The sequence below is a fragment of the Ailuropoda melanoleuca genome, chromosome 6 (assembly GCF_002007445.2).
Source record: "Ailuropoda melanoleuca isolate Jingjing chromosome 6, ASM200744v2, whole genome shotgun sequence".
Classification (NCBI taxonomy): Eukaryota; Metazoa; Chordata; class Mammalia; order Carnivora; family Ursidae; genus Ailuropoda; species Ailuropoda melanoleuca.
Genome location: NC_048223.1, coordinates 67,114,642 through 67,127,797, shown reverse-complemented (window position 1 = coordinate 67,127,797; position 13,156 = coordinate 67,114,642). Strand labels below are relative to the sequence as shown.

At 44.3% G+C, this 13,156-nt stretch overlaps 1 protein-coding gene across 3 annotated transcripts in view; it reads right to left on the bottom strand.

The window, feature by feature from the left end:
- The window catches only part of ARID5B (AT-rich interaction domain 5B), a 176,702-nt gene that overhangs the window by 19,714 nt on the left and 143,832 nt on the right, over nt 1-13,156 (bottom strand). For all 3 annotated transcript variants that reach the window (XM_002915102.4, XM_019795099.2, XM_011219556.3), the window contains one exon: nt 5,507-5,604. In XM_002915102.4, coding sequence (XP_002915148.1) covers nt 5,507-5,604 — 98 coding nt within the window. The remainder of the gene's footprint in view (nt 1-5,506; nt 5,605-13,156) is intronic.

Here is a 13,156-nt window from a genome sequence, read left to right as displayed (position 1 = left end):
TAAAAGCCCCAATGTTTTATTAGTTTCAATGGACATAAAATGATTCTGGCAAAAAATGTAAGTATAGCAATGCTCATTTGTAACTGTTCTGCTCGCAAGAGCACAGACAGGCCAGAAAGCCTCATTTGAAGAACCCTGGTCTAGAGGATGACTAAGGACCTCTCAGATCTCAAATGCTGAGATCTTGCCCGTGTCTTCCTGAATTGGGTCTTGACTAACTTCAAGGGTATCAAAATGAGCAAGAATACATCACATCGTGTCCTGGACGTAAAGAGAATTGTAAGTCACCTAACTTTCCCCCCTTGACTTTTTTCCCTCACAACATGATTAGCTGAGTTCCTTAGAACTTGATATCTTTCTGGCATTTACCTTAGAGCATATATTTATCTTACTCAAAACGTTACCCTCCCACGCTCTGCCTTCTACCTTCACAGAAGAAAGGCAAGACGTTCAGCTGACTGTCACTTGGGTCCTGCCCGGACGCATCCGGCTTGGGTCTGGCTCACCCCAAGTCACAGCAAAGAAAGGCACCCGAGCCCCGTGGCAGGACAGTCTTGCCAGGGGAATGCTCACGGGAAAAGCGAAAGGTGAGAATTTGAAATTGGGCATTACGTATGTAAGAAGATGAAGCATCATCGTTCATTTCCCCCATAAACAAATACGTTTGTTTATGATCTTGATTTTCTAAATACTCAGAAAAGCACGTCATGAAGTCCTTTTGCCTTAATGTTCCTTTTTCCATCCTTAATAACAACTTCATGTGCTCCTCAGACACACACCATGCAATTTGTTCAGGAAAATTCAAACCAGTAATCTGGTATTCTGTGTGAAGACTTTTTTTTTGCCTCTTGCATGGGCTCAAGAAACATTTTTCTAAAGAAGAAAACAAATCTGCATGTGAAAGCAAAGTCTTTAGAGTGAATTACTATTCTAGAAAATCAAGCTAAGAGAATTCCATAAAAATAACCGTTTCCCTTTTTTCTATTCCTTTACTCAGAAAGGTGACTCGGGACACCTTAAATGGAGAGTCAGACAAGAAAGAAAATGTTCTACTTAGGAGGGTCCAGCCCAGCCAGAGGTGGGCATTTTTCTCTGCATTACAACCTGTAGTAACTTCACTATAAATCCCTAGCAAGAAGGGTCCAGAATAAGCACATTTCATGAGACACATCCACATAGCAACAGTCTCGTGATGGGGAACATTAATGCTTTTTATATTGGTGATCAGCTGTAACATGAGCAATTAAGTACAGTACTAATGGACTATGGCCAGGAGCCTGGTACTAATATTAAAAACTGACAGAGATGAATAGGTTTGGAAGCAAAACCAGGCTGACAAAGACATTTTTATGAAGTGCTTGGACCTATTTGATTTAAACCAATCAGAGGCAAGTTCGGACGAGTCAGGCCGTCAGTGACAATGATGCATTCACAGGCATTGTACCATTTCTGCTATGCCTTAAATAAAAACACCCATTGATTCTTTTCAACAACCCACACTTTCATTATTACACTCATTAATAAACCAAAAGTGCCCAACTAATACACAAGTAATATTTACTGAGGAACCGGGTACTTTTTTCTTGTTGGAAAATGAAAACATTTACTGGAAACATGAACCGCACTACATGAAAAATAAATCAGCGGATAAAGCATAGTAGATCACTCATTTCTTCTTCATCTTCTAGGCAAGTAAAGCTGGCGGTAGGGAAATAGGAAAAGGACCGTGTCTGCATATTGGGGTGAAAAGAAGGAGACGAGATGACTGGCTGCACAGGACGAGCTCGGTCATTCTGATCTGATGAGAAAGGTTTGAAAACATGTCCACGGGCATCTCCAGACTAGAGGTTTGCCCACAACATCCTGATCTTTTTCATCTTCTTGAACCTTCTTGAAAACGGTGGTCCTTCACCAATCTAGTCCTGTCTGTTTTGTGTTAGCGTAGCCTGTAACTAGCAAGAAGGAATGAAATTCTGCCAAATCCCTAGGCACAGTTTTAGCCAAGAGCTTCAGCCTTGGCTGAAACAGCAGAACTGTTTCTCGTCCCTGGGATGAGCTGAGTGTCCTCTGCCCTTCTCTGGTAGAACCATTAAAGAGAAGTAAGACGTAAGACAGCTAGAACAGTTGCCCCCAGACTTTTCTCCTGACCACAACACACAGGAGTAAGGGTGATTCCCTTCAGATCATGACTGACTCAAAATGATTGAGACTGGTATAGTTGTAAGTGGAGTGTCACTTCTGTTTTTTTTTTTTTTTTTAAGATTTTATTTATTGAGAGAGAGAGAGCATGAGCAGGGGGGAGGAAGAGGATGAGGGAGAAGCAGACATCCTGCTGAGCAGGGAGCCTGATGTGGGTCTCGATTCCAGGACACTGGGTCATGACCTGAGCTGGAGGCAGAAACTTCAAGGACTGAGCCATGCAGGGGCCCCCTGGAGTCTCATTTTTTTTTTTTTAAAGTCAATTATCTACAAATTTTAGTACTTCCCTATTACTAACTTCTAACTACTCAAGAGACACCCCTTGTATCTGATCAGAACAAGGGGAAAGGGGCCTAGATGGTGAAAGGATATACGAGGAAGGATGAAGGACCTTGCTACTTGCCCCTGGGACAGCTGTGCTCTAACCTGGGTTTCTGACTCTGTGCAGGGATTTCCATATTGGGGGTCCCACTTGGCCGTTGACTGTTGTCTCAGCCCCAAATCTACTCTTCTGTGCTCTGCTTGGTGATGTCGGGACTGGGATTCTGCAGAATACATGTCTCTTTGGTCAGCTGTCTTCCTTTTGGGGTCCTGCAAACGGGGCCCTAGCAGGCCAGAGGAGGGGAGGAAGGGCTCTTTCTTTCTATTTTGCTTGCTGTTCATTTCAGGGCCAACCCAACAGTAATTTAGCAGCAGCAGCTGGTTCCAGCCTCTAGCTTCTGTCAACAATCCCAGAACAGTTACATGGCATTTGCTCTGAGGTCCAGCACCAGCCAGGGAGCACTGCCTCCTCAGGTCTGAGCCTAGCTCTGCAGGGCTCCACCTCTGAGCTCAATAACGACCAGCATTGGCTGGGATCCTCTCCCCAGGAGGGATCTGAACCCCAGGTCTGTGGGACATACTCTCTAAACTTCTGGGTGGCAACACCCTAACCCCCTTTCTCCTATTCTCTTGACTCTAGGGAACCTGTGGTTATTTCCTCCCTATTAACGTTGTGCTTTACAACTTTTGTTTCAGTAATTCCCTATAGTGGATTCTTTTTGTTGAATACCAGGTGTGGTTTTTATTTTCCTTACTGGATCCTGACTGATACACACAGACCCAAAAAATTTCTAGATTTAGCAGAGTGGGTGACATAGCTTTTCAAAAAATTTAATCCAGTGGGAGACCAAACCTTTATGAAATATTGCTTTACGCACAAGAATGAGGAGAGAAGAGACATTTTTAAAGAAACTTAGAAATGTTTCTTAGTGGCCAAAGTTTGAGGTATCTCTACTAGAATTTTCCAATTTGACTGACTGAAGGCATTTGGGATTCTACTCCGCCAGATAAGGTAAATCATGAACAAAGTACACAGTCTTCAAAAGAATATATCCTGGTATTTCAATTAAGATTGAGGCCATTTTTATCACATAACTGCTTGAGTTAATTACACACACACACACACACACACACACACACACTCACTCTATTAGATCCAATCCTTTTTCCATCCCAAACCCAATCTGTTTTTTTTGACCATGTGATGCTCTGTAATACATTTGATTAACTTTAATTCTTTAACTGGGCGAGCTAGCTAACAGTTGAGGTACGCTCTTTTTGCAAATTTTAATGGCTATCTGGTCCTTGAAGTTTGATGGTTCAGGTATCGGGAACATTTGCAGATGGAGGTACAGTAAGTTCACTATCAGAATAGAAGCCCTTTGAAAATACAGACGGTGTTTCTAATGAAAATGTTCTGATCAAAGCCTTGACTCAGAAGTCAACACCAAGCTGCATGTGTTCCCTTCAGCGCTCTTTACACAGCACTCACCCGACATACCGACGCTATTCTCTACTAGGATGTCAGCAGTGCCCCTGTTATGTCCAGTGAGAATGTAGGTTTTTGTTTTAAATACTGACAGAGATGACACTCACATTTGAAAAACTGAGGTTGTATACTGAAAACAACACTAGGAAGAGTAATAATTCAAATTCCAGTTACCAATTTTTAAAAATCCTTGTGGGTCGTTACCCCGACAAGTAAGGCAATCTCTTGGGACTACTCTGTGGGGATTTTTCATGGGCTACGAAACCCAATCTAGTTTCCTACGATTATACCTACAAAAACATTCTACGTGTCATCGAGTGGCTATCACGAAAGAGGCACTATGCGAAGTGCAGCACAGAAAAAAATAGAACTGAACTTAGCAAACTATGACGAGGAGGTGACCCACTGGAGCACATTAGCGGGAGACACACGTGGAGGATCCAAAGGCGGGGGTTGAGCATCTGGGTTGAAGCTGGAACGGTGATGGACTTGTAAAGAGCTGCCATCACACTGAGCAGTTCGGTTTTACCCGTCAAACTAGCAAGCTAACTGGCCTGTTTGTTCAGCTGTATCTTGACTTCATTACATCCATGACCGTTATTAAAACATACACACACACACACACACACACACACACACCCCTCTCCTTGGATCTTCCAAGCTCTGATTTTGAAACCAGGTTGCTGAGTCAGTCGACATGGTGGCAGGGAGATGCCAGGGATAAAGAAGCTGGCGCGACCCTAGCAAACGAAGGAGGGACTGGAAGCACGGAGCTAGGACAGCGCATGAATTTGCTGACAGGTCTGCCCTGCTGTGGGCAACCACAGTCCTAATGCAAAGAGGAAACGCTCCTGTGGAGACAACCTTCATTGCAGCTAATGCGGCCTTACCTCTCGACTGCTTGATCGTCACCTTCTGAGAGAAGCTGAAAGTGGTAGAAAACGCACCCATGCAAAGCTTGGCAAGAAAGGATTTTCTCGGTCAAAAGCGTAGGCATAGAAGAAAAAATACCACGATGGGGGGAAAAAAACCAATGGATCTTATCTGGGGCCAATTTTCTTAGTAAAGAAATGCTTACTTTTCAATATGCATGCATTCAACATGAAAACCTTTCAATGACAATACAGTTACATGGCAAACCCATAGCAACACTGCTGATTTAGGATTTCCAGAAGCTGAAGGTTCTCACCGTGGATGAACCCTACGGAGAACGTACTGAGTAATCTAGGCTTGTGGGGAAAAAATAAAAACGTATTGTCAAATAGGTGGTCACAGGGTAAAACCAAAGTAAAAGAACATCTAATTTTAGCCCCTGTAACCAGAGAAAGCCACGTCCCTAAAAAATCACAAGGCGGTAAGCAAGGTAAAATGCCAGAGGATAATTTCTATTTCCAGAAAGGTCCTTTAGGCTTCCCCTTATCTTATCCTTCACCAGAAGCTTCCCCCAATGAACACACTTTTAATTAAGCAAGGACTTTCCAAGAAAGGGCTTCTTACCTTTCATAATGCCTGCGGGTACAAGTGGCGGCACTGGTGCTCCCGGGATTACCGCCTAGTTCATCATAAATATGTTTCCATTGGCGGCGGGCTGTTATCTGAAAAGACGGCAATGGGAAATTCAATCTTGCATCGTAAGAGATTCACAGTGCCAGGATTCAATACATATGCAACAGGCAGAAGTGGACAGCCTGTTCTGGAAACCCAGAGACAGAGAAGTCCAAATGAGTATACGGGGAGACTCGGGGTTTCACAGGGGGATCGCACTCGTGGAACTTTTCTTTACAATAAACATGGAATTCTGCTTTGGGTTCTATATTGTGTCACTCTCAAAGCATTTCCTCCAAGGCATCTCTCTGGATATTTTATGTAGCCATTTCCCCCGGAGGACCCAAACTCTTACTCTGATCCTTTAGGTCATGTGATAAAGCATCTAAATAAAATAAGATTTCGGCTAAAGTATCAGTTCAAATCAATCAGAATGAACACTGGTTGCTTAAGGGGCGGGGAAATGGGCGGCCAAGGATATAGGAAAAGAGAGAGGCTTTTCACCAAACTTGCTTTTGTATCTTCTGATTTTTAACCTGTGTGCTGTGGTGACCACTTCAAACACTAAATAAAATGACTACATAAATGAATTCAATTGACCAAATCGCTATGGAATTGGCAGTCATCTCTGGCTATATTTTTACTCCAGCTCCTCTAACCGCCAAAACAAAACCCAAATCTGAAACTGTGTATGTTGCAACCTGTTTATTTTTATTCCCTTAGGTCAGGAAAACGGGCTATCTATCCAATGCTACCAAAACAAATTCCAAAGCGAAAACACAAGCTCTATCTACTGGGTTGCTGGGTGAAAAGAACCCGGCAGCTTGCAATCTACCGAATGGCGTAGTACGGTCCTGTTTAATTTCTTTCTTTAATTTTATTTTTGTACATAAATTAAGGTTTTACAAAATAACAGATGCATGATCTGGCAAATGATTAATCCGGGGAAACCACGTCATTTACTACATCCGAGCAAGTCGAGTATTTCCTTGAAAAGAGGAGACAGAGCACATTCTGAGGTCCTTGTGAACGTTTCTAAACAGTTACAGGAAAACTCTGTTATTGGAATGTGCAGGGGGCAGGGCATGGCAGAGGGGCCCGTGGCCGTAGCTACAATCCGAGCCCGGGGCTTCTTTTGAAATATACCCGCAGCTCTGCCAGCCGAGTTCACTTAAGGGCTAAAGGCAGCAAGCCGAGGAAAAAAAAAATCTCAACTCGCAAACAGGGGCTCTGTCACTGTAATCTAAGAAGGAGGGGAGGGGTGGTTAAATATTATAGGGTAAATGGCACCTTTTCCATTTCAAGTAAAAGCCCTTTTATTTCTATAAACCCTTCTCGACCCCGAGACAATGGGAGGTTTGCATTGCTCAATTTCCCATGAAGCATTCTTGAACTGATGTGTTTCAATAGTTCTCTCTAGACAGAACCACCTCTTGCATTTCCTGGCAGGTACGACTGAAAATAAAATCTTCCTTTATTTATAGCTTGGTTTAGATGATAACAAATGGCTTCAAGCCCCTTTCAAAACACTCAAAAATATATATTTTAGTAATTATTTTATATTTAATTACGATCTCCCTCCAATCTTTTAAATAATACACTTTCAGGCTGGTCTATACAAGATTCGTGTAAAGGAAGAAGCGAAACTGGATCCCCTCCCGTGTGTCTCTGTTATTCCTCAAAGCCCTTAGAACGCTGAGGCCCCTTGAAACACACCTCCATATTTCCCTCCCTCAGATGAGGTGTGTGGGCCCTGGGGAGCCCAGCAGGGCCAGAAAACAGCCTAAGTATGTCCCTGCACACACTTCAGAGGAAACCATCACTCTTGTCATCCTTGTATCTCTTCTGTGCACTGTTCAATATTTTATGAAGTATTTTTACATGCATGATATCATTTCATCCTCCCATCAGCCTGTGAGGTAGATGGTAGGAATCTCATCACAGAGGAAGGAAGGAAGACACAGAGAGGCCGCACAACTTGCCCAAGGACACACAGCAGTAGAATGGCCATGTCAGGACTCACACCAATGTCTTATGATCCTAAGAGCAGACTTTCTTTTCACTACATCAAAACAGCCTCCCCATCAGCATAAGCTGGTGAACAGTCCACGTGCGTAGCAGGGTGCTAAGACAGACTCTAGGGACCTTTGCTCCATGGGAGGCAGAAGTTTCTGCTACAAGGCCTCGACTGTGAGCTGTGGGTCTCTTATTAGGGGAGAAATAGCACAACCACGAAGTCAGGAAGAATCTGGGTTAACAGTGCTCTGAGATTTTACTCTCACCCCGTAAAACTATGGCTCCTCCACCCTGACCGCGGGTGTATCTAGTTAGAACAGACGTTCTCTATTATGTTCACCACTGGACCATAGATATACCTCAGTTATATTGGAATCCAACCATTCACTCAACCATTCATTCACCAAACATTTCTTGAACATCTCCCATTTGTTGGGTGCTGTGCTAGCATCTGGGATGCAACAACGAAAACCAGACCCAACACCGAACATGTGTGTGTGTGTGTGTGTGTGTGTGTGTGTGTGTTGGGGGGAGGGATACTAAACATAAACAAGGGACCACACAGATAAACAAAATAATACAGGTTGTGAAAAACGTAATGAGCAAGAGACCACTGATGGCGGGATAGTTAATGTGTGGAAACTGACCAGGCCCCCCTCTTATACCCGTCATGTAGACTAGGGGGTAGTACCCTGTTCAACACTTGCCTATCACAGAAATGACAAACCTCTTTAAGAATAAATAATGAATTATCAAAAGGAGGAAAAAAGTCTTCCTCACACTAGGACTGAAACTGTGGCAGCAGAGGGCCAGCGTCAAGGGCCACTTGGCATTCGTAAGCCACGTGCAGCTGGCTAGTGGTCTGCGTCAGCCCCTGCTAGTGGCTTCTGGTGTTTCAATACAGTTTTTACCAGGGAGAGTCCATCTGGAGCAAAGACAAGGGCTGGGCCTTCCAGGAAGGGGTCCCTGTTTACCGAGCTTCCACCGGCCGGCCTGGATGAATCAGGCCATTTTGAGATATTTTCTTTCTGCAGGAAAGTCATAAAATGTGCTCTTTCCAACTGCTAAATGCTTTTATGCTTTTAAGTACACCGTCCTCCAGGGTACACATCTCCATTTTTTGTGCCCAGATGCGCTCTTAATTCAAACACTGTCCACGGGCTTTAAAGCAAGAAGTGCCTAAATCCTCCCATTGTCCAAACCCACGGTGGGTCCCAGGGCCCTGTCAGGAGAGGAGAGGAGGGGAGAACTCCCCCTGGCCCAGCGATGGGGTGTCACGCTCCCAGCTGTACAAATGTGCCTCCTGCACTAGTGTGGGTTCCTCAGGCCGAAGTATGTATTTGCTTCGGGTTGTATTCTGAGTGTTATCTCTAAAACCCCACTGGGGCAAAGCCAATGTCTGGCTCTCAGTATCTAGTCCCCGGTTCCACCCAGCTGGAAAGTCTGATCCAGCCATGGGGTGAGTTTGACTAGCTCTTCAGTGAAGCTGGAGCTTCCTGGTCATGGTCCCATTTCAACTTGACCTTCTATTATTTTAGGTTTTTAAGGATACAGAGAACTTCTGGCTCTTCGTTTCCTAAAGAAAATGGCCAAACTCATTCAAGCAATGATTTCTCTTGGTTTATGCTTCCCTTGTCATCTCCTGCACAGTCCTCGCTTAGATGATAGGGATTCTTGACATCAGTCATTGTCTACTGGCTGCCATCGGAGGGCACTGAGCCAGGTACAGAAGCGTGGAGGGGGAAGGTGGAGGATGGAGGGTTGAGGGCGGGGAGATATCATGGAAAGAAAGAGAAGTTTCTACTTTCAAGGGTTCACGATTTAGCAGGAAGCATAACCCCATCCAGTTGACCATGAAGCAAGATGACAAATGGAGCCAACCGCACCCGAGTAAAACAAACCAATCTGGGTGCGTGGAGACTTCATCTCACCTCGAAGACACGCGGCAGTTACTTCTTTCCCTGGTGTGGGTAAGACCCAAGAAACTGTAAAAAGCACTGTATCCCTATTATGTTCACTGCTTCTAAATATAGTGGTTTTCAAATGGCTCTTTAGAACCCAAGGTGTTTTAAAGGTAACCTGAAACTCACCCTCCACACATCTGCCAAGAAAGCAGGTCCAGTGGGTGGGAAAGGAATCTGCCCCATCTATAGCTTACTTGAGGACCATATCCTGTTACTTAAAAAAATATATATATTGGGAAATGATTTTAACCCAAGCCATGGCCTTGGAGCATTTTTTTTTTTTTTTTTTTTTTTTTTACCTTCGAGGTTGCAGGGATGAAATAATGTTGGAATTTTTGTGGCCTGGTTAGGAAACAGCAATCCGAAATCTTGCAGGACTTGAGTGCATCCATGGCTTAAGAATGCAGCAGATGTGAAGTCAAAAGGAACATTCGCCTGCATGTAGCGCTGCCTGGGCTGCTCTGAGAAACAGCCTCTTTCTTGGGACACCTTGAGGGCGGACTGAATTCAAGGAAGATGACTTTTTTTTCCTGGTAGTACTCCAGGAACTGGAGCCTTTCAAAACTACATGACATCATCCTTGGCCTGGAGAATTCTGAATTAAGCAAGAGGCTTTGTCCGTCCAGAGTACTAGGGTTAGATACAGAGGATGTCTTGAAATGATGTCAAAGCCAGAATCTGGTGTCAAAGCCTAATCCTTCCAGCAAGAAGACATGTGACTTCTTCCTCCAGATGAGAAATAATGGTCCTGTCTCACCCGTGGGCAGAGACGGAGCTGCTAACTGGCATTCTTAGAAGGCACCGCTTGCATGGTCCTCTGCCTCTAGGATAAGATTTTCTCAAGACCCAGTTCCCTACTCTCCCTTCTCCCCAGATCTTGCCTCTGGCTCACCCTCACATGGTTAGCCAAATGGAAATCACTTTAGCACACCATCCTCCACACGCCGCATCCTGGTAATACCCAAGCTACTCTTCAAGCTTTAATTACTTCACCAGACCCTGAAATGAAGACCTCTTTTGCTCATCAGGGCAGCTGTCTCCAGCTCTGCCCCCTCAACTGTAGGTGACCCTGCTCTAAAATGTTTGGGAGGAGAAGTGGGGTATATGATTGTAAAGGAAGGTTTCTCGCTGCCAACCAATCAAAATACCAGGATATTGTTTTTTAGGGAATCAAATCCATTCAATACATTTATGATCTCTAAACCTAAGGACGCAGAGACACAAAATTCATTTCCAGCAAAGGCAGAGGAGGCCAAGAGAACTGAATATAGCCATTAGTCAAATGCTTATAAAGGCTTAAAATAAAACTTCTGCTCCTCTCTCTCATTTTTTTTTTAATTCAATTTGAGGGTTGTGAAGGACTGCAATGAAATAATCCATAATCCGCAATTCAAACCAGAAGGTTTGGAATAGTTTATAACCACAAACAAAAACAAGCCAATTAAGATGGCCTCTTTTTATAACCAGAAGGGATTCCAGAGAGATGTCTTTATCCAATCACAAGTTCACAGCAGAGGGGATACAACTACAAACTTTAAACTTGCAATTTTTTACTATTACTGAATGTTTACATCACACAGACTTCTTGACCCAACTCCTAAATTGACACATTTTTCTCAAGAATCAGATAAAATCTCAGCTAGTAGTTAGTGTGCCGGTAAGGCTCAGGGTAGGTACAGAGAACCTACTGAAAGATGCTACTGAGGAAGGCAGGCTATTAGAGGCTTTCCCAAAATATCCCCCCAAATAGGGAGGAAGCATGGTAGATACAGAAGAGACTGCTGGGGGTGGAAAACACACACGATGGTCATTTATGTATCTCTTTCTTTCCAGTGTTGCTATGGAGGTTGTGACAGTTGTGCATAAAATTCTCAGTGAGTCAGAATCAGCAGAGGTCCCAGATGACCCCTTGCAACTCATTTCACCTCACTGGGCCTCAGTTTCCTCGTTTGTAAAATGAGGGTATGGACCGGAGCAGGGCAAGTATCTTTCTCTGCACCAAGGCCAATTTGCAAAACACAAAAAGGTTTGGATGCTATGCTTTCCCTCATCCAAAATGAAAATGGCTTATTGGGTCCTAATTTAGCTGTATTACCACTTTACCAAATGGAAAAACCTTCGCTGGAAACTTTGTGCTGCTTCGGAGCCAAAGCAATGGTAATATTCTGGCAGGCTTCTTTAGTAATAACGTGAAGACAACTTTCTAATCTCTGATGCTTGACTTAGATGCGGCCACATCGTGAAGCGAAGAGCCACAGGGCCAGTAGGTGAAGCGCGAATAGTCACTGTTACCATTAGCTTTGAATTAACATCACCCGGAGTGCTTGTAAAAAAGGATTCTCAGGGTCTTAGGCCCAGGGCCCTCCGCAGAGTTAATGTCTCAGTGGGGAGGTCTAGACAGCTCCGTATACTTTCAAGTTCCCCTTTGAAAATCTGAGCCCTAGTTCTTGAGTGGCCTTTGGGAACCATGGATCTAGAAGATTCCAAGATCTCTTTTGAGCTCTAATGACAAGTCTACACTTGCTTCTGCTATCAGATAATCTCACAGATAAATGTCTTTCAGTAACACAGCGATGACAACTTAAGTCCTCAGACAGGATCTTATTCATACATCTGCTGGACTGACTTCAGAACTGAATCCTCACTGAACATCTCATTTCATTTATTGGTCAATATATACCAACAGAAACATGTGTTCTGTACTTGGGGGATTCAAAAGCTTCAACATAGCATGGGAGTCGCCAAATGCAGGGCCTACAGGGACAGCAAGGTAGTATGAAGCATTAAAAAAAAAATAAAAAAGAAACGAAGGAGAGAAGGAAAAGAGGGGGGAAGGGAGGAAGGAAGGAGAAATCCTACCAACCGGCTTCATCTAGTTTATGACCCTGGAAGTAGATTTTATAGTTAACAAGGCTAAGGAGATTCGCTGTCTCAGAGGAGATGAAAAAATTGGGGGTGAAGAATGGCAGGGGCCCCACGAACAATGAGGGAGTTGATGGGTAAATAGAGAGAGAAGGAGGGAAGGAGCAATTCCAGAGGTTGCCAGTCCTCTTTGTGGCTTGGCTGAAGAGGCTTGCAGCTCAGACATAACCAGATGCGAAGCAGATGCCGATCCCATCTCCCAGATGCCAATCCGGTCTGCCAGATGCCCCCCCGCCAGCCTCTCTCTATGGGCTCCACGTACACATGCAGTGAAGGCGGAACGAGGGGCTAAACAGAACCCTTAGCTTGTTATCAATCTTCTCTGCCTCTCTCCCCACCAACACCCCCCACCCTGCCCCAGCCAGACTCCAGAATAATTCCAGGGGCTGCCATCCAAAAGCCTTTCTCACAGGGCTCCATCCTCTCTGGACTCGCTTTCGAGGTCACTCGTCCCAGCCACCTGGTCACCTGACTTCACATTACTCAAACTCTCTGTGTCCAACATCATTCTACCTCCACATTTTATTTCCCCATCTGGCTTTCTCTTCCTGGAAGGCTGTGATCATTCACGTCTAAATTCCATCTATTCTCCAAAATTCTGCTCAGATGGCTTGAGGGCCACAAGTCCTCCTTCCCTCATTTCTGAATGAAATAGTACTTTACTAACAGGGAATGGATCTTTTCCCACCTTGTCTCTCTT